The sequence below is a fragment of the Apium graveolens genome, chromosome 7 (genome assembly GCF_009905375.1).
Source record: "Apium graveolens cultivar Ventura chromosome 7, ASM990537v1, whole genome shotgun sequence".
Taxonomy (NCBI): domain Eukaryota; kingdom Viridiplantae; phylum Streptophyta; class Magnoliopsida; order Apiales; family Apiaceae; genus Apium; species Apium graveolens.
Window position 1 is genome coordinate 211286177 of NC_133653.1, and position 22574 is coordinate 211308750.

At 31.7% G+C, this 22574-nt stretch overlaps 2 protein-coding genes across 2 annotated transcripts; both read right to left on the reverse strand.

Annotated features, from left to right (window-relative positions):
* Positions 1–11334: 11334 nt before the first annotated feature.
* LOC141674437 (protein FAR1-RELATED SEQUENCE 5-like) lies at positions 11335–12259 on the reverse strand. Its single transcript, XM_074481143.1, has 2 exons — positions 11852–12259; positions 11335–11745 (listed from the first exon to the last, which is right to left on the reverse strand). Exons 1-2 carry the CDS (start codon positions 12257–12259, stop codon positions 11335–11337), a joined length of 819 nt encoding a protein of 272 aa, XP_074337244.1.
* Positions 12260–12302: 43 nt separating this feature from the next.
* On the reverse strand, positions 12303–21304 carry LOC141674438 (protein FAR1-RELATED SEQUENCE 5-like). Its single transcript, XM_074481144.1, has 4 exons — positions 21165–21304; positions 13148–13774; positions 12634–12910; positions 12303–12413 (listed from the first exon to the last, which is right to left on the reverse strand). The coding sequence occupies exons 1-4, from the start codon at positions 21302–21304 to the stop codon at positions 12303–12305; spliced, it is 1155 nt and encodes a 384-aa protein (XP_074337245.1).
* Positions 21305–22574: the final 1270 nt, after the last annotated feature.

Here is a 22574-nt window from a genome sequence, read left to right on the forward strand (position 1 = left end):
TTTTTTTGTTTAATACTTTTGCGCCTATTATAGTTCACCTGATTACATCCTTTGAGGTGACATTTTCTTTTAAGTAAATTAAGTAAACAAAATGGCAGCTAAATACCCAAACAAATCTGGCAGCCAAATACACCCGAAAATAAATTAAGTTAAAAATTCTTATTTACAATAATTTAAATGATAAATTAATTTAAATCAAATTTATAAAATAAATTTATTTAAATTGAGTTTATGAGATAAACTTATTCAGGTTTAAGTAATAAACTTATTTAAATTAAATTTATAGAATAATTTCTTAAATTAAATTTATAAAATAAATTATGTAAATTTAAATTAATAAAATAAATTTAGTTGAGTATCCTGATTTGTATATCAATCAGTAAGCTCTGATACCAATTATTAGGTCCCGAATTATCGTAGAAGGGGGGGGGGGTTGAATACGATAATCACTAAATTGAAAAATTCTTTCGAATCTTTTACGGATATAAAATTTAGTGCTCGGTTAGTGGTTTCGTGTTCTTGAGAGTAAAAGTGTTTGAAACAATAAAACGAGAAACACAAATATTTGGGAAAATATATATTCGTACATAAATCCGCGAGGGTTGTTGCTACACTCCGATAAATAAATTTACCGGCTACAACCTAAGAACAACAAAGTTCCTAGCTTGTACAAATATTTACAAATTAAATCATATACAATGTTCTAGCTTTTATTTGTACTAGGATTTAATTACCGGATAACATTTATAATGCCCTTATGAATATACAAGAGTTAAATCAAGAATTATAACGTTACTCTAGTGAGATGTTACACGGATATACAATGAGTTTGAGCTTCTCTATATTTTGTTTGCTTCTATTTTATCAGCTCTCTTTTGTCGGAGAAGAAGATAAACAATACAAGTCTGAATTGCATCTGCTGCTAAGTGTAGTCTTTGTATCAATAATGTGTAGCTAAGGAGAGAGGGCTTGGATCATGAATATTCCTTGTAAATTGCGACTAAGAAAATCAATCTACGACTAGCTTATTGTACTCAACTGGCGACTAGTAAAATAAAAACCAAAAAAAATGATCAACCTGCGACCATCAATTGGTTTCCAGGTAACTACAACATAACCTGCGACTAATGTTTAGTTCCATGGTTTGTTTACTCAACCTGCAACCAATTATTTGGTTGCATGGTTTGTTTTTATTTGGTTTTTGTATTTTTGTTTTTTTGCCTTTTTTCCTTTTTTTGTTTATTCTTTTTCTATTTTCTTTTTCTTTCCTTTTTCTTTTTTTTTGTATTTTCTTTTTTTCTTTTTTTTTATTTTGTTTTCTTTTTATTTTCTTGTAAGTTTAAATTGTAACTAAATTAATTTATAAAATAAACTTAAATATAACTTATATAAATAAACTAATTTAGATTTATAAAATAAACTTATTTAAAGTTTATAAAATAAATCATTTTAAGTTTATTAAATAAATTATATTAAAGTCCACTAGATAAATTTATTTAATTTAACAATTAAAGTTTGAGCTTCGTCAGTCCCTCGAGCCGCTTAGCTGTATACCCTGCGCACCTCTTTTCGTACTTTAACAGATAAATATTCAATCCAAGTACGTTCCTCAACTTAACAATTCTTCTAAAAATAATATCCAGATTCCTTTCACAAGCTGTTGACACCTAGTGCAACCGGTCTGGTTCACAGACGACTAACCCCGATTCAGGTGTTCGTATTATACCCTTGATTACATTGTTAAGCCTGCAACAACTTTATCGCTTCGAACACTGACTGTCAATAAACAACTGTACTTTCACTGGAATCCTTTCTGGTACTGTAGACAACATCTTCATTGCTACTACAATCTTGAATACTTCATTCACTGTTCTTCTCCGACGCTTGAACATATAAATGAACTCCTGTCAGTGAGTATAACTTCAAGACTTCAAGATTCATATTTCTCATACGATTCATAATATACCCAATATCCACTTTTATCACTATCCGATCAAGGATAACTTTTAATTGAATCAATGTATATTGATTCTCGTATAGAAATATAATGACTTCAGGTCTAAGGACCATTACATCATTATCATTGTGAGAATTACTTATGACACAACAGACATGTAGAATCTCACATCGGGTCTGTCCAGCCCCATGTACATTTACATATGCTTGTGTTTTTTATTTTAGTATCACAATACCTATGATCAATGAGATATGATCATCAGTCAACAAACACACCAGTCTTAATACATTATTATTGTCCCTTATAATAATACTCGACTAGGGACCTTTAGGAATATTGATATTATGCTCATAATCTCATTTCTATGTCACGTACTTAGAGATATAGAATTCATATCATATTCCAAGGACATTTATTAATCTATCATTTATATCGTAGTAAATTAAGAATTAATAAATTATAAAGGGAATAATCGATAGAACATAAACATTAATAATCTAAATGTCTTAAACTAAAACATCATAATGTTTTCTCTAAGGCACAAACACTAACATGTGATGGCGGTGGTAGGGGTGGGGTAATGAGGTAAGTTGAAGTGTGTGATTTTGGGGGAAGAGTCGGGGTTGAGTACAGTGAATTGAATGGAAGGTGGATGGATAACACTAAATAAAGGGTGTTTCTAGTTTTATTTTAAAGTCAGTTTCTATATGATCATTTGCCTATATATATATAGGCTTATGGTCAAATACAAATCAATCTTAAAATAAAAACTAGAAATCATTCATAAATCATATCTTTTTCATTCCTATTTACAACCACCTCCTCCCCCGTTTGACTACATCACCTGTACTCCCAACATCTTGTTTCTTCCCCCCATCATCTGACCTTCATCTCCGATCAAACCCACCCATCACCTATTTTCCGACCAATTTTTTATGTGGATTTCTAATCGAAACACCTTCTCCATCATTTACCCTTCTTAATAAATTCATTATACTTCCTACTTGCAGTAAATCATCGCTAACTTCTCTGACCAACAAGATTAACCATTTGATCTATCTATGTAGACAATATATTTATATGTACATGTCTCGTATTTATCTTTTGGTGATTTTTATAGTACAAGTTGGTGATTTGTGTGATATAAATCAGTGATTGTCGTCAAACAATTTAGGGATTGAAATGTAGATCTGGTGATTTATTTTATACCAATTGATATCTATATTCATATATCATGTTAAATTTCAAATTTAGCGAGTTTTATTGGAAAATGGTGGTTATTGGTGATTGTTAATAATTTATATTGCATTCACTTATATCTCCCCTATCTTACAATCGTTCAAAACCACACACATTAACAATCTTGCCCTGTACATTCAACTTCGATCACTTTTATCATTTCAAGTTATACAAGTTAGTGATTTATGTTATACAAATAGTGATTAAAAGTTAAATTTGATAATTTTTTAATATAATCAAAATGACAGTGTGAAGAGAACTAAAGATGGTGTAGGTAGATCAAAGATATTGGGGTGATTAGAGATGGTGGCTATAATGTGAGAGGGTGATTGATATTATTGTATGGAAGATGGAGAAGATGAAGCTGGTGATTTGGGTCGTAAGTGGACTTGACATTTAGTTGGGTTTTAATTGATTAGACTAGTTTTTAGTTTTTATTATAAAGTAGTTTATATTAGATGAGGACCGTATATAGGGTCCTGATTTTTTTAAATGAACATACTTTAGAAATAGTCTACAAAAAAAATTATATAAAATAACATACTCTTAAATATGAAAATAATTGATATTAAATATAAATAATTAAAGATATATATATATATATAGATATTTTAGAATTAATATTATGTTAATACTTTTAATAAATGAAATATTAATCGTTAGTAAATATAATATCACATATTTATGTGGCTTAAACACATATTTTAGATATTATTATACAATTTTTTTTGTCAAGTTATTATACAAATATTTTAAATATTAATTTGATCGGTAATCAGTGTATATTTGTTACGATATCAAGTAGGTATATTTATTAGGATTTTAAAATTAGGTATGTGTATATAGAGTCTTATTCAAATAGAAATCTGCTTAGCCTGAAAACTAGATATTCAGGCCCAGCCCACTCAATTTAATAGCCAAAGGCCAATATACTGTGTTTTTTAAAAATTAAAAATAAAAAAATTATACTTACATATAACGGTACAGACACATTTCCCCGTAAAACCCCCACCTTCTTCAACACCAACTTCTTCAAAACAGTTACAAAACCACCTCAAATCACCATAGAAATTTAACAAAAAGCTTGTTAATATACTAATCTAAGCTCAATAATGCAGATCTTTAGCTGATTATACTAGTTTCAAGCATCAATTTCAAAAAAACATTAAGAAAACGGTAATTTCTTTTGTTTAATATCTGTTATAATGTGTGATTCTTCAATTTTAACATTAATAAAGTAATGCATGTCGTTATTAATTTGGTGATTCAATTATTTTTCAAGGATTGTTAACATAGTTACGTTTCGTGATATACAGGTTTTGCTGATTGTTAATATCAAAAAACAAACTCATACATTGGTTAGCACAAGACCAGGTATGTAAATTAGTTATGAATAATTTTTTTGTGATTATTCTAATATAACTGTATGTTTCTAATCTCTATGAAGTGATTCAATTTATTGTCTTCTTTGTTACCGATTAAATGCAGTTCAAGATGATGCTAATGTTACTCATTAAACTATTGGTGATTAAATTGTATCTATGGTAGTTGTTAAATGTTTAATAGATTCAATACTTGTGATGATTGATTGGCCACAATTAATTAAATAAACATGGTGATGGTTAGGGGGTCAGTTAATTTAATCAACTGTGATGTTTATTAGGGGGGGAATTATAGAATAAATGTATACTTTCATAATTTTTATGAAGTGATTTGTTGACCTCCATGAAGTGATATTTAAATAACTATTTTCGTCATATATGTAGTGATTTAGTTTGTTCACTTATGTGTTTTTAATTAAATATAGTTAAAGAGTAATGTATTTATTAAAATTATTGAATAACTTTGTACTTTTAGGCTTGCTGTATACTATGAGCAGGTACTTGTATCTGTTGTGATTGCTAAATGTTCAAATTATTCAATACTTCTAGTGATGGTTAGGGGGCCAATTAAAATAAACATGGTGATGGTTAGGGGGCCACTTAATTTTATAATCCGTGATGTTAATTAGGGGGCAAACCATAGAATAAATGTATACTTCAATCATTTTTATGAACTGATTTGTTCATCTCCATGCAGTGATATTTAATCACTCTTTTCGTCATGTGTTTAGTGATTCAGTTTGTTCTCTTATGTGTTTTTCATTAAAATATAGTTAAATAGCAATGTATTTATTCAAATGTTTGAATAATTTTGTACTTTTAGGCTTGCTGTATACTAGGGCATGTACTTGTATCTGTTGTGATGGTTAAATGTTCAAATTATTCACTACTTATGGTTATGGTTAGGGGGCCAATTAATTAAATAAACAAAGTGATGGTTATGGGGGCACTTAATTTAATTAACTGTGATGTTTATTGGGGGGGATTATAGAATAAATGTACACTTCAATTATATTTTTAAAGTGATTTCTTGACCTACATGAAGTGATATTTAATCACTCTTTTTGTCATATGTGTTGTGATTTCTTGACCTACATGAAGTGATATTTTTATAAAGTGATTTCTCAATTTTAAAATTACTTTGTTTGTTGATCTTTTAAATTCTTTACCAAACCGATTTCGCCGATACATTAATCTACCAGAAACTACTCCAACGCATCCGATCTTACTTGACGATGATAGTGACATCAATGATGATATGGAACTAAATTCTCAGAACCAATCTGTTGAAATACTATCTCAAACAGGTAACTTTTTAACTCTTAATTTTGAACAATATGAAAAGAGAAAATCTTGAATTATGTCCTTAGCTTATATTTATTATTTTTTAGATATTACCTTACCCTTAGTAAACAGACAAGAATCTAAGACAATGCAGAGCAGGGTCAACGTAGAACAATCACCAAATAAGGTAACTTGATACACCAAAAAAATTAAATTAGTTAGTAACATTGTATAACATTCTGCAATTTAATATGTTAACCAAATTGCGTATTTGCAGCAACTTTTCATTTCAGATGATGATTTTGTTGAAACACCACCAAAAACTTATGTCCAAACAGTACTGAGAAAGCTGAAAAGAACTAAAGATCCCAAGAAAATAACATTCATACAACAAAGAGGAAGAAGATATAAAATGAATTCAAAAAGACCAGTATCAACAAAAAAAGTAAGAAGATTGAAAATGCAATTCTTACCGCACATAAAGTGATATTGACTGTTTGTACTGTGAAAAAATGATATGGACTCACTATTTAATTGAAACAAGGTTATTTTGAAGATGATGGTGACGGACAACAACATCAAAATAAAAGTAAAAGAATTTTCAGTAATGAGGTAAACTCCAATCACCTCTTATGCATACTATAATCACCTCTTATGTAGTGCTTCAAATATTTAACTCCCTCTGAACTATAACATTCAGGGCATAGCTGAACAACATGATTCCACTAAAAAAATGTCTACAGAAAAAGAAAATCACTTTAAAAAATATGAAGTGTGCAGAAGAAAAAGAAAAATTACTGAACAGGTAATAGATTACTTCTAATTTATTGCAAGTATCATATGTAATTTATTGCAATTACCTTTACACTGTACCAATTTTAATCTTTAAGTAATTCTCGCATATAACTTTCAGGAAACAGGGGAAAAATGAAACTGAAGGACCAAAGGGAAAAAACAAAATGTTGGCAAACATTCAAAAAAATGAAACAAAGTGAGTTCAAATCAGGTAAACCCATAGTGATATCTACCATTATAGAAACCTGATAAAAATGATATTACAGTATGAATTATATTAATGCAATTCTAAATTATTTTTGTATTATAGAAACCTGATCATGGGCGAAAAAAGAAACAACAATTTCCAGTGAACAGCCTGAGACAGTAAAAATACCAAACTCGCCAAACATCTTCACTGAGACGATACATGCTCTTACACCAGCGCAACAAGAGTGGGTGAAAAACTCTGGATTTGAGAACCTCTTATAATTCAAGTTAGAGAAACTACCGGCAAAGCTGGCTTATCAGGTTCTCAAAGTTTTTGACCATAAAAATATGTCATTGAAAATTTCCAATCAAACAATTGACATTACAGAAGAAGATGTGTTTGATGTTTTTGGTATTCCCTATGGAGGAAAAACTATCAAATTTGCATCAACTACATCAGAAAGGAATAGAATAATTGAATGGAAAGATCAATTCCCTGAAAAAGATCAAGATGCAATCACAACAACAATGCTAGTTGAAAAAGTAAAGATAGGATAAGTGGATGAAATGTTCAAGCTTAATTTCCTAATGATAATGTCAAATGTTCTGATAGGAACACCAACACACTCATATGTGGACCGAAAACTTGTAAAATTTGATGATGATTTGGATCGGGCTGTTGATTACAGCTGGGATAAATTTCTCTTGAACTATTTGATGTCTGCAAAGGAAAGCTGGAATCACAGAAGGTCAATATTCTTTCGTGGATCACTAATTTTCCTCACTATAAGTAACTCAAGATTTTATGACTTAAATACAAATTACCATAAATTATTCTCTAAATTGCTGAAACAACTTTAGAGTGGTTATGTATTAAAGTTTTAATTCTTAATTTCATTTTATAGCTTTTCTATATTGATCGCGTAAAACATGAAAGGAAAAGACTTGTTGAAAGAAGTTTTCCTGGTTTCAAAGGATGGACTTTACAGAAACTAAAATTAAGGCAAAAAATTGAGGTTGACAGTGGAAAATTTGGAACTGGATAAATTTTAAAACCACTCCGAGAAGCTTTGTCTCAAACTACACAAGATACAAATAGTCAACCATTAGAGAAGGTATATTTACGATAGTAAATCATTATTTTCTATAACAATGTATAAATTGTAAACTTATTAGTTTTATTGGTATACAACAAACAAATGGATCTCAAAATGAAGAAAAAATCACTCAAGAAGATAATGTGCAAAATGGAAGACAGGAGGTATATTTCAACTATCTTATTCAATCTTTGTTCAATGATTAATGATAACTATATAATAATTATACTCCATGTATAGGAAAATAATAAAACTGGCTATGAAAAAGATCTCAATGAAGAAAATGTTGCACAAAAGGTATATTTCAATCAACATTTACCTTTTTAATAATAAAAACTATATTATTATTTCGCTAGTAATTATACTGCTTGTTTTGAATAATGATGAAATTGGCTGTGATGAACATCTCAATGAAGAAAATTATACGGAAACTGAAACACGAGAGGTATGTCTCAATCACCATTTAGAAATAGTACGTCATCTCACATGTAAATGATTATTTTACCGTATGTATTTGAAATTTTTACAGGATTGGCTTGAGATGCTACATGGAAAAGCTACGGATCTGTTAAATATGAAATTTCAGTTTGATAATGACTTGAAGAATGCAAAACAATTACATCCAAAAAATAATGAGATTCACGCAATTGAGTGCATGGTCAATGATGTGTTGCAAAGACAAAGCCAAAGCCAACCTTATGCAAAAAAACAAAAGGTAACATCCCCAATATTTCACAATGACGACTCTGTTGAAAAAGAAAGGGAACCTATATCTCAAGAGCATGATCAGAATCCTTCACAATCACCAATTGCTCCTGAACAAGAAGTTAAATATGATGATTTTGAGCTCAAACCTGAAGATGAAAAACACATTGCTATACTAGAATATCTTTATTCTAAGCAAGGAATTGAGGACATGAATAACGTTTTTCCATCTGAAAAAAGATATTCTGATTTCATCCCTTCTTTCTCACTTGGTATTGAGGATCAAATTGTTACAAAAGTGTGCCAAGACATAAATCGTGAAGAACAGTGTGATCAACAATCTGACAAGGAGGGAGATAATTTTGTAACCCCGAAGAATCAAGAACGACAAAGGAGCAAAAGAGATATAAAACCAGCAACATCAATAAAATCACCATATATAGAACGAGTCATTGACATGCATGCAAAATACACGAATCAGGATGTCGGAGTATGGCGATGGGCAAAACAACCTGACAAAGATCCACTGTAAGTTTTCTTCACAACAGAATAACATATAAATCACTCATTCACTTGAGAAAAATAGAAAAATATTTTTAAATAAACTAAATACAGGGAAGATGTTTTTGTATGGAAAGATGTCAAATGCATAAGGGAACATATCATGACTCTGCAACGTGATAAAAGTTTGTACTATTCTGTAATTGACACATGGTCATGCATACTGAATGACAAAGAAAATTACAAATCAGAAGAATCACCACTGCGGCTGTTCTGTAACATATGTGATATGGTAAATTCATAACAACTCCTTTTCTTTTATACTCCTTAAAAAAATTATATATTATCTTAATTTGTATCTTGTTTACAAATACGGTTTGGATTATTGGATGTCAAAAAGAAACAAAGTCAAACTTATCTTGCATTTTTTGAGCTTATGGAAAATCTTTTAAGCCATTACAAAACAAGAAATCCGGGAGCAGTAGATACGGTAATATATAACATTCTCACTATTAACAAGTAATTACATATAGAATAAAATTAATTTCTTCATATATTTGCATGTATTTTTCCCAGTAAATGCATATGGGCACTACTTCATGATTTGCTACAATCTGAGAACACTAGCATTTGATGTGATTGATAACATTAAGAGAGATGCAGATGCTGAACAGATAAACGGAAAAGTGATTATGCTCCTAGTAAGAAATCACTGAACTCTTTTGCATATTTGAATATTGAATAAATATATTGTGCATAAATATAAATAAAAATCATAAAGAGTATAATATTATACGGTAGCTGCACACTTATTAAAATCACCATTCAAAATATTAACTATATCTTGATCGTATTATTGTTTCAGCATAATCACTTCACAAAATACTTGAAAGAAATCAATCTTCACAACTTGTCAACATTAATCCGCAAACTAAAGCCTTCTTTCCTCACAATGCCTTGGCAAACTGTAAATAACAACACGAACTGAGGTATCTTCCTCATTCGCCATATGGAGACATATAAAGGTGATCCCAAAACATGGGAAACTGGTTTTGTGAATGAAGGGGTAAGAGAAAATTGTAACAATACAAACAGCTTACAAGTTATTTCAACTGTTTGTCTTAAATTAATATCATTGACATTTCTGAAATGCAGGATGATCAAAAGAAACAAATCTACAAATTGAGAGCAAAATACAACAATGCTATACTTACATCGCCTCTCAATGAAAAAGCAAATGTCATTTTAAACGAGTCGAAAGTACTATACACAAAATCAACTGTGAACAGATTGGTGAACATGGTCAATGAAGCCTCTGCAAACAACTCCAACAAAACTAATGCACATACAGCTCACAAGAAGGATCTTATTCCTATTACAAAAATATAGCATGCTTATCATTGATACTTTTCCATTAAAAACAAAGAATTTTAATTTGCTCATTGATGAATATTTGGTTTGTAATTTCATTCTGTTAAAATATTATAGCATTTATCCTTGACTCAATGAACATTCAGTGATTTTATGGAATATATAATTTCCTAATTCTTCAATCATAACCTTTATTTTTAAAATGATTTTCACATTTATTAGAAAAATGTGAGAGTTTCAGTAATTATAAGATTCTTTAATATTTCTTTATGATGCCAAATTCCAAGCATCATGCAGTGAAATTATTAGTGATCTCATACAGGGAAAAAATTTGGCACTTCTAAATGTGCTTAATATTTTTCCAATGTCATTCAAAATAAACCATTTAAATGAATTACCATTTACAAAATAAATCACCAGAAACAGTGCTGCAATCAAAAAAACAAAAACAAAAAAACAACATAAACTCAAAGATCTAATTTTACTGAAATAACCACTGAACAAAGTTATTTATCAATCCAAAACATGAACAAAAAGTTTTGAAACAATATCCTATCAGTTTAGTACGACAACTAATTTCCTGAACCTAAATAGCATTAATCTATTCAACAATAACATCGGCATCTGTAACAGTTGTAACACCCTTTTTCCTTTTCCTCTTTACACATTTGCGGGCGTCATGAGTACTTGATTTACAAAGTGTACATAGCCGAACCCTTTTTTTTGCTTTATTCAATGCCTTTTCTCTTTGACTGATAAATATTTTAAAATCTGAACCTTTATTCTTACACATGTTCGGTACCTTAATGCTAACTTATGAAGTCGGCTGCCGACCCACCACACTTGCTAGATATTTTGCCTTTAACATAACACTTCCATTTCCATCGCGATCATTCATATCAATATTTAGTTGTTTTATCGTGCTATGAACATGACCGAGCTTATCAATATCGTTACCAGCTTTGTTAACAACTTGGCGTAGATCAAACCATATATGGCTAACCATTACAGAGACTTTCTGCATCTTAAGAAAATCTTCTGAAACAATAAGACTAAGTGACGAAGTTCCACTTTCAGCAATTTTCGACCACCTGTTCAGAACAAGACTTTTGGGAAATTTACCCACTCCAATTTGCTTCAAACCACAAAAAGCATGTCTGCACACAATTCCACACATAACAAACTTATTGCAGGTACGCACAGCATGATTATAGCTAACACTCACCTGTAAAATAAAATCAACAGAAAATGATATATAATTGACATTGGTGAAGAAAGACAAAATATTTTAAAAAAATCCAGAAATCATCAAAATGGTATAATATAATTACCTTAAACAATTTATCTTTAACTTTAACATCCTTCTTCTCAAAACAAGTAACACCGTCAATTTCTTCACTCATTTTCTTTATTTGCATACTCAAACACGATGAAACAATCTCTTCTTGAATTTTGTAAAAAATTGAACGAGTAAACAAATCAGCAGGATCATTCTCAATAAACCACTCAGAAATAGTAATTGGAAGGCTAGAATTTGACTCATGATTTAATCTACGAGTTTCATTCCGCTGCTTATCCATAGCATTTTCAAAACGCAGCCAAAATTCACATAAGGTGTCACCTTGTTTATGAAATTGGCTAAAGAAAAAATTCTCGCTCTCAGACCTAGAAGTAGTCCTCATCAATCCAAATATAGGTTCATCTTGAAAATACGCAGGAATCCAAGACTTCCTGAGCATATACTTTTTTCTAACCACTTGTTATCTTCAAGTTTAAACTCCCTCAAACTGATAACCACCCTTCCTCAAACTCAGCAGGCTCAATATAGGAAGTCCAGATGAATTTCTTCATCTTCTCCATAAAATAAGTTTCCTTGCACAGACGATTTCCAAGCTAAAGTTTTTTAAAATAAAAAAGGTTATTCATAGATTAAAATAACTTCAAACTTATAAATTATATAAGAAAGGAAGATGGCTACAATAAATCACTTTAATATATGAACATGGCTATTTGATTCCCAATAAGTTACTGGATTGTTTTTTATTAACTGTAAAAATTAACCAAATAAGCAGTAATCATGTACTTAAAGAAATAAAAAAAATCACCAAATTACCTTGACTGGGAATTTTTCCATTATATACCACATACATAGACGTTGTTTAGTGGCAGGAAATACATCAGTCGCTTTAAAAACATTGTGTATAGCAACTTCCATTGCAGGACACTGATCAGTAACCATTAAAACTGGATTCCGGCTTATTGCCTTCAAAAAATGTTCAAATGCCCATGTAAAACTAGGAATATCTTCATGAGAGAGAAGACAACCTGCAAAGGTCACACAACGGTCATGTTTGTCAACACCAGTAAAAGGAGCAAAAATCATATTGTATCTATTATATAAAACATAAAAACTATAATCAGTAATAAAGAAATAATTTAATACAATAAAATGAAAAAATAATTACATGTTCGTATCAAAAGTAGCATCAAATAAAATAGCATCTCCATACAATTCATAATTCCTTCTACCAGTAGCATCAGCCTAAAAAAGCTTACTTAAATGGCCCTTAGAATCTACATCATAGGCAAAATAAAAAGATTGACAAGTCTCATGTAAAACTCTAAACTTGTCAATCATCATTTGTGCATCACGCTCACCAACAAAACACTTCAAATCCCTATTAAAATTTCGAAATTCTATGAATGAAGCACCAACATTCGCATAACCACCAACTTTTTCTTTCATCAATGAAAAAGATTTACTAGTACCAATATTAACTTTAGCAGTATTAACAACATGTTGTCGCAGACTATTAGTCATTTCTCTATTTGCTTTCAAAAACTGAAGACCCTCTTCAGAAACTAATGGATGATTAAGTCTTTCTACGAAAACAGAAACTGAATATAGGTTTGGACCAATATATTTCAAAACACATCTTGCTTTGCAACCACATCTTCCAGAAACAGTCCTCCTACGCTTAACAGTTTTACTAGTACTTTCATCTGAATACCTCGCTGGATCATTAAATCCAGCTTTACTAGAAACAATATATTTTCTCAGAACTATTTTCTCAGTATCGTCTTTTGTTTCAGTCGTCAACCTTACATTGAATCCAGTCAACCTCCCATATTCTTTGTAAAAGTGAATACCTTTTTCCGAACTATCAAAGGTCTGATTAAGTTCTGATTTTACAATATCTCCACCACACCTGGGAACGTAGTACTTATGACCACCAGGTGTAACATTGTAACGTCTGAGAAATATTATGTAATTATTTATCAATAAATAATTATTATGTGGTTATTATGTGAATTTTGGTGAATTATTTGATGATTGATATTAATATTTGGGTATTGATATTTGATAAAATTAGGATATTTTAATATTAAATTATCTAGAATAAAATATAGATAATTTTGGTATTTTTCTGGGAATTTTTGAATTGTTATGTGAATTTATAAGAATTTATAGAATTAATAATGATTATTTTTACATAATTATAAAATTTCTTTTTAAAATCAGAATTCGTTCCACTTCAACTATTTTTGCGTTTTTACAACCCGAAACCCTTCCGAAAACTCCTTTTTAACCTAATTTGATAATTCTGAACACTTTCCGTGTTTTGACTTTTTCGATCTGGGGTACGGTTTGACCTGTACGAGTCCCGGTCTGAAATTTTCGATACGCTAATCATTTTATATATCGATAAGAATCCATATTCTTAAAAGGTGAGACATTACTATCTTATTTTTGTACAAAGTGTTTTATAAGAGGATCTGTTTTGATAATTATCCAAATCTGGTATTAAAATTATATCGTTATATAGTTACTTAGCGGCTAAGTAACCTATTTTCGGACCGATATGTAAATATAATTATCGAATTATTAAACAAATAAAATATGTGATGGTTCTGTCAGTTATGTGTTGATGTATTATTAATTGTTTGTGATTTTTTGGATACGCAGATTAATTTTATAATTGATTATTGAGTTGTATGAATTTAATCTGTTTTAAAATTATTTTTATTAAATATTGATGCTCATAAATGCTAAAATTGCTCGTAAAAATTATTTTTGTTGTTTTATAATTTTTTTTATTATCTTTAGGAGTTTATAAAAATTAGAAATCAATATTTTATTGATTATTTAACTTTAAATGATTTTCTGATTTCATGTAATTGTAAAATCAGTATTTAATTCCAGAATATTTCAAAAATCATGAAAATTTTATTTTATTAAGTTTGGAATATTTTGAGAATTTTAAAAGTGTTTTGGAAATTTTCTAGCTTTTATTTAACCGTATTTTTGCTCGTTAAATTGTAAAATGCGGTTTTGATAAGCGCTCCGAAAATGATTTGAAAATTATAGAAACTTTATTTTATTAGTATTAATTAGATTTATTGTATTATTATTATTTTGGGGAGTTTTAAAATAAATTTAGTATTTTTCAAATTAATGTCACTCGCGAGTTACTTGTTAAAACGCGAAACTGATCGATACACAACGATTATAGAACAAAAAGAAAACAACAAAACAAAATAAAAAAATAAAAAAAAATATATATATATATAAACCTAAATCTACCCCCAATTTCCCCCACCCCTCCCTGTTGTCTCTCTCTCGCCTCTTTCGGCTCCCGTCGGTCTTCCTCCTCCCTTCCCCACTCCCGTTTTCTTTTCTTTCTTTCCCGACTTCTGTTTCGGTGTTCTGCCGCCGCGTTCTTTTCCGATCGCCGCCGCTGGTCCGGTTCCTTTCCGGTAATTACCGCAGTGGGTTTCGATTATTCTTCCATGTGTATATATGTAAATGCTCGTGTGTGCATATTTGTGTGTGTAATTCAATTCGTGTGTGTGTACGTTGTTTCGTGTTCGGGTTTCGTTGCCGCCTCTCGAATTTTCGAGAGGTGTGGCGGCGATTGGTGGCAGCGTGTAGGCGCGTGCCCCTGTGTTGTATCCGCGTGTGTTCCTCGTTCTGGTTATTTTTCCAGCTTATTTCCTCTGGGCCCTGTCTTTGTTTCCGGGTGCATAATATTGATTGGTGATTCTGTGATTTTACAAGACATAATCGATTGATTTTCTTGTGAAATAAAAATAATTATTTGAAAGGGGAATTATTAATAATTATTAATTGGTGAAATCAACGTTGGACGCCCGATATAAACGGGAACCCGCGAATTTTACCGCTGTCGGCGATGAGCCACGGCGAGCCGACGGTGGGCGATGATGACTTTTATCTGAGTCCTACATTTATTAATTAAATAAAAGTAGTTGGTAAAATTAATTGTGAAACGAAAAATACAAACAAAAACATAAAAGTACGGATAATAATAATAAATAACTGGATTGTATTAGTGATTAGGATTGGTAAATTCTGGATGATTGCGATTGTTGTGTTGTGATTGTTGACTGTGATTGACGTCGAATTGTTCGACGGGTAGGCCGATAAACAGAGGAAACACTGCCCGATTTTCGGGGAATAAATTCTGAACATACGAGAACGTAACCTATAATTATCGGAGACGTCGAATAACCATATATAATTGTATTATAAGAACTTAATTGAGATTAAGACAATATAATTTATAAATAATCGATTACCCTGTTTTTCAAAACGACGAGTATAAGTATTTTCCGAAAACAAACACTGAACTGAGTTTCGAAGGTGTGAACCATAATTGCTATGTGTATTTCTATAATACATATAAATATGAGTTGGATTATGAAATCGTATGGGTAGAATAGGATAGTTGTTTATGTTAAGCAAGACGATTATCTAAATTAGGGTATTTCAACCCTGTAGGTCCTAGACGGGAAACCCGAGTATCGACATCGGACTGAGAATGATCTAGTAATTAGACGTCGAGATCAACGAAGTTCTAATCGAAGAGCCTGAGTGTTGGGATTGTATCCAAAATGGGGTAGTAGTTTGACAATAAAGATGAACGTTCAAGTCGAACCAAAGTCAACTAGTAATAGCGATTAAAGCTTATCGAGGCAAGTATTCCTGAACTTTCTTTTAAAATACTGCAATTATTACTTCATTCCTATTCTAAGTTCAGAATAGTTAAATGTTTTATATTTCGCTGCAATTACTCTGATTATGCATGATCCTTTTATTCTTGTTCCTATATTATCGATTGCTCTCTTGAGCAAATACTCATTCTTTCGGGTTATTTGCGAACCCTGAATTGAGATGTTTTGAATTCAAAAAGATTTGATATCAAAATACTCCACAGGCTGGATAGTGATATTTTGGGGATTAAGTTTTACTTAATCCAAAGGACCGGGACATGACTGGTGCCTTGAGATGGGCCGTAGAGCCTGGGGACCCGACTGGATCTATACGGGTGGGTATAGATCTGCACTGTATCCTGACAGATTAGCAGGATATGGATGCGAACTAGTGTCCAGTCTAATTTGTTGTTGATCGCCATTAACGACATTCTTTCTTGAAAGTTTTATGATTCCAAAAACCGGACAAAACCCTGATTCTGGAGAAGAATTTGGGAATCGCTTGTCACTTTGGACTTATAGTTGAAGGGTGGTGACAACCAACTTTTATTCGCTCAATTCACTCAAATAAATAGAATTGTTTAAAATTGTATAAAGATTTTGTCCGGAAAATTTTCCTTTGGTATTAATGCTTGAAACTCAAATTATATACTTGCTGGGCATTTTTGGCTCACTCTTGCTTTGTAAATTTTATTTCTGCCAGAAACAGATAAGGATAAAAGTGAATAGCTTTGATAGACAACAGAAGATATGGAAATCTCCGCTGCGGGAGATCGAAGATGTTAGAAGAATAAGACAAGAGCATTTGTGTAAAGGTATTTACACTCGTATTGTAGTTGTTGTGAATTGTAGAAGGTTAAATTCTTGTTTCATAACATAACATATAAACGATCCAGAATCAAGGGGTTAATTGAATATTCTTTTATTTTATGTAAAGATTGTTTCGTGACACCAACTCTTGACCCCGGATTTGGGTTGTTACAGTTGGTATCAGAGCTACAGGTTATTGGTCACTGAAATAAGAATAGGTGAGCGCAAGATAGGAATAATAGGCCATCTGAGGTAGGAAAGACTCTAGGCATACTCATGTTAAGTTGAGTTGAGTGCGAATTAGGGTTGGCAGATCCGATATGGAGTTGGTAAGATTGGATTGTTGAGAAAGTGTAAGGCGAATATCACAACGCTATAGGTATATTGAGTTCTCAGATCCTACAGTAATGAAGAATCGACAGATCGATAGAGATTAGGTATGTTATACTAATTTTTATGTGGTTTTGAAGAATATGCGATCGATTCTTGTGAGAATTTGTGTAAAAGAAGCTACGATTTAACTTAGAATTAGGTAGTAGGACGAGATGCACGTCGGAGGTAATGAGTCGATGGAAGCTGATGAAGAACCGACGTTGCACGTTTCGAAGGCACCACCGTTGTGAGAAGACTCTTATCAATTATTAGGAGCTGCACAAAAAATGATATCTACCTTACTAGGTATAGGTAAGACTAACAAGAAGATGCGACCTTATCTATAAACGGAACGTCGAATCGCATGCGTGGTTGTGAGCTAACGTCAAGGATGATGACAAGAATATGAAAGACAATGGCAGACATTAGCATTGGGTTTGAGTTAGGAATAAAATGGTATACAACGGTAAATGAAGTTTCATCGACTAATAAGTGCGAGTGGAATCCAAGGAAAAGTAGAAGAGGTACCAAAGTGGAGAGACCCTTATATGGGCATTCTTTTAATTAGACATTTCATGGGTAGATTATAAAAATAGCAAGTAACTTATATAGTAATGACGACCAAATATTGATTTCCAAAACTTTAAAATGAGATTTCGGAAAAGATTTTCTTAATTAACTTTCAGAAATTTTTTGCATAAAATGAGTTTACAATTTGGTTGTTGAATTACTATTTATGTTCTTGTTATTACAAACAGAAAATGACTTAAAAAAGAAGAATGGAATTAGACTTGGAGGACCAAGTAGACCCACTAGTAAGAAGAAAGTTTAAAGTTTTCCGTATAAGATGAGAGTAAACTTTGTTTAATAAAATCAATAATTGAATCAACATGTTAAAATATTATTTACCCAATTTATAAAAATATTAAAATTTAACGAGATTCATGATTCGAATGGACGGAGGATGATTGAAAAAATGGAAGAATCCTTCAGATGATTGGAGAAGAATCGTATTCCTACCGACGAAATTGAGGCGTTATGTGATCAATGGTTATTCTACGTGGCATGGTTGAAATCGGAAGCAATGATTATAAATTTTGTGGGAGCACAATTATGATCGAATTGTTAAAGCATTTAGCATAGAGGTATTTCCAGACGATATTCTGAAGTTGTAATGTGACCTAAATGGTGAATCTTTTGTTCCAATGGTTCCTGAAGGCATACGTAAGTGAAGCGTGGAAGGTGATCAACACTAACATTCTTGCCTCTAATACGATAACATATGTTCTTATTGAGTCTTGAGTACGTATGAGATCTTCTGTTGAAAAATCATAGGAAATGAAAACGAAAGAAAATTTCTTGTATTCCTTCTGAATTAATTCTCTTCTCAAATTATTGATTCCTGATTGAGACAAACAATGTTGTGGTATGACGCTTTGTCTAAATAACGAAGAGTTGGGTGGGACGCCACCTAATCATGTGTTGTATGCCATATAGTATGAAAGACTGGCCATCTTGAGTACGAATATGGTTGTCTCATTCTTCACTCATTTTTCTTCCTTCAATTTTCTGATTTACAAATTCTTCCAATCGTTTGTTGCATTGTTATTCCTTTTTTCAATCAAAATCATATTCACAAACTCTCCTCTTGCGTTGAGTCTGTTCTCTGAGGATTACAAAAGAAATGGAATAGTCCCGTGTGATAGGTAGAATTACGTGACGAAGGAGGAAATGATTGCAAGCCGATAATTGGTGGACATTTGCGAGCAACGAAGAATGGATACACCGACAACACAGTCATGGCAAAGATATCAAATTTGACAGATGTTCGAGTTACGAGAATCTCATCAATATGGTAGATTGCGTTAACACGATGCACTGAAAATTTGAAGATTTCAACAAGAAATAAATCATTGGTAAACCATAATAAATAAATTAGTTATAAAATAAGGAAGTAAGGTGGTATGCATCAGACAAAGCGAACGAGTGTCGGAATGACAATCAAAGACTAAGGGAATTCTGAACAATGACTTAGACAGGTAGTTAATACGTGAAGCATCCCTTTGTCGTGGAAAGATATTTGCCGTGAAGATTCCAGATAGAAGAAATCTTAATGGCAACCAAGTTTCGAACGTGTCCTTCAGGAAATTGTGAGGTTCTCTAATCTGAGTAAATAAGTTATGATAAATTTAGCACCATATTCGAGCCAGTGACGAAAGTTTGATACGGAAACATAAGTGAAGATGAAGAAATGGTGACTCGATTGTGAAATCTTTTAAGAAATAATGATATAACGATTAAGTTTCCATCAGATTATGACGATAATAATGAAAACCGTGCGTGGTTATTAAAAGATAAATAGATTAGTTAAGGAAATTAAATGTGTATCGTCCAAGATAAATGATTGTTGTGACTGGTTGAAGGATGCGGCATAATTCTTAAAAGTAATTGTACACAATTGGTAATGACAAGAAATAAGTTAAAAGAATCGTGAAATAAAATCCTTGAAAAATAACGGTATAAATTCATTAATGACATTTTGTAATATTCTGAAAGAACTGAGAAAAGTATATTAATCCTTGTTGGTTCAAGACCTTAGTTCAATTCAAAAGATAGATGATATGCCAGTTAATAGTACAGGTGCTGATCAAAATGTTACAGTTTGAGTTATGGTGAATGGATGAATTTGGTTGATAAAAGTGGATGGGTATGATTGTGGATGCTTTGATTGATTGATGGTGTCGGCTTGATTCTGACTGGTAGTCGATGATATAGGGGAAGTGCTGCCCAAATTTTCAAAAATTATCTTACATTTAAGGAAAAAGAATTATATTGTCGTTCTCTTCAGTACTCCAAATGATTGCGATCTCAGTTCTTGAGAAAGTTGTTATGACCAAGCCGACTTTATATAATTGGTCTTTGATTCCAGTTAGCTAGTCAACACTTGGTTTAAGTGATCAGTTAAAGGCATTAATTGATCAACTTTACCAACTAATGGTTAGTTAAATGGAGATCAATTCCAATTAGACTAAGTCAAGCTCTAACAAGAACTGAGATCGCAATCATTTGTTTATTGCAAAAAGCCTGTTTATCCAGGTAAAACTTCGCACATGTTTGCAGTCCATCATGCTAATTCTATTAAACTTTCAATTTATATTAATGCCACCAAATGATTGCGATCTCAATTCTTGAGAAAGTTGTTATGACCAAACCGACTTTATATAATTGGTCTTTGATTCCAGTTAGCTAGTCAGCACTTGGTTTAAGTGATCAGTTAAAGGCATTAATTGATCAACTTTACCAACTAATGGTTAGTTAAATGGAGATCGATTCCAATTAGACTGAGTCAAGCTCTAACATGATTTTTAGATCCGAAATAGTAATTTGGAGGAAGTAATGGCATTAATATAAATTGAAAGTTTGATAGAATTAGCATGATGGACTACAAACATGTGCGAAGTTTTACCTGGATAAACAGGCTTTTTGCAATAAACAAGAAAAGCGTTTTCAGGAACTGAAGATGTAAGATAAAACAAAGGGCTGTTATCATCTATAATAGCGTTCCAGGAAGGACTTGGATGTATACCCATATCGGATGATGATTTAATGGAAGCTACTGTAAATTAGTGGAGAGAACGTTTGCAAGAACTGAAGATCCAAGATAGAGCAAAGAAATATTACCCCCTGTAATAATACTCCATGAAGGACGTGAATGTACATCCATGTCGAATTACGATTTAAGGGAAGATACCGTGAAATGCTAGGAAACTCGCAACTCCAAGTACCCGATGTAAAACAGAGACTGACGAAGTCCGCATGTGAACTCGAGAAAAAGAAATGTTGATCAGTTGGAGAAAGCCAATTATGCGATCAATGATGATTTAAGCGAGGTTAAGAAAAATCGATATCGATGAAATTTAATAATTCTGTTAGTAAGAATTTAAATATTATGAATAAAAGTCTTCATTCCAGTGTAGACTCCAGAAATGGCTTACCTAATAATGAACAAATTAATTTTGTCGATAAAAAGAGGTTCCCTATGTTTAAAAGAGATAATGAATAATGAGAATGGATAAATAATAAAGAAAAGAAATGGAATCAAAAGGATGATAAAGAAAATTTATAAAATAATCCAGGATATATGCAAGTTGGAAACGTCGGTTGTGCCAAAACTGTTAGGAGAATGAGGTGAAACGCCGATAATTGGATATGGGAATTTGTTCCAAAAATGCGTGTAAATAGGAGAGATTAAACAAAGGTATTGATGACGAACTGTTAGAGAAGAATGTTACAATGAATCTCATGTTAAAATTCTTTAAAAATTAAAGTGAAGTTCCGGAGGTTCGAACGAACGATTTACCAAGGTTACCTCGGGGAATGAGGTAAGAATTTCTCGTCGGATACTGCACAGAGTCAAGCTAGTGTCAAAAACCCTATATCGTATGACTCAATAGGGATGAAATAATGAGTGAAGGAAAACTTCAGAAATGTGGAATGAACAAATAATGAAACAAATAGTGTTTTGCGCTGTGCACAAAAGTGATCATGGAAAAAAAAGAATGGAGTTATGAAATTACGCATCGATTATCAGAAATTGTAAGTCTGAAGATTAAATGAATATAGTGTATCAGGAGTATTTGGATAGTGTAATTGTATTTATTAATAACATCCTCGCTAATTCAAGAACTAAGGAAGATCAAGTCGAACGTCTGAAGATATGCATGCAAAGGATTGGAAAGTAACAATTGCATTCTCAGCTTCGAAGGTATGAATTCTGGTTATAATTGACTATGAGCTCCAGTTGTGTGGTTAACTACCAAACGGGAAAGGTCCATTTAAGGACAGATGTTTTGAGTAGAA

Excerpts from the sequence above, each read along its gene's own strand:
- LOC141674437 (XM_074481143.1), bottom strand. The coding sequence starts at position 12,259 with ATGCTCAGGAAGTCTTGGATTCCTGCGTATTTTCAAGATGAACCTATA. Across the intron at positions 11,746-11,851 it reads TTAAAGATAAATTGTTTAAG|GTGAGTGTTAGCTATAATCA; the intron begins GTAATTATATTA and ends TTTATTTTACAG.
- LOC141674438 (XM_074481144.1), bottom strand. The coding sequence starts at position 21,304 with ATGGGTATACATCCAAGTCCTTCCTGGAACGCTATTATAGATGATAAC. Across the intron at positions 12,911-13,147 it reads GCACAAATGATGATTGACAA|ATACAATATGATTTTTGCTC; the intron begins GTTTAGAGTTTT and ends TTTATATAATAG. Across the intron at positions 12,414-12,633 it reads TGGAAAAATTCCCAGTCAAG|CTTGGAAATCGTCTGTGCAA; the intron begins GTAATTTGGTGA and ends AAAAAACTTTAG.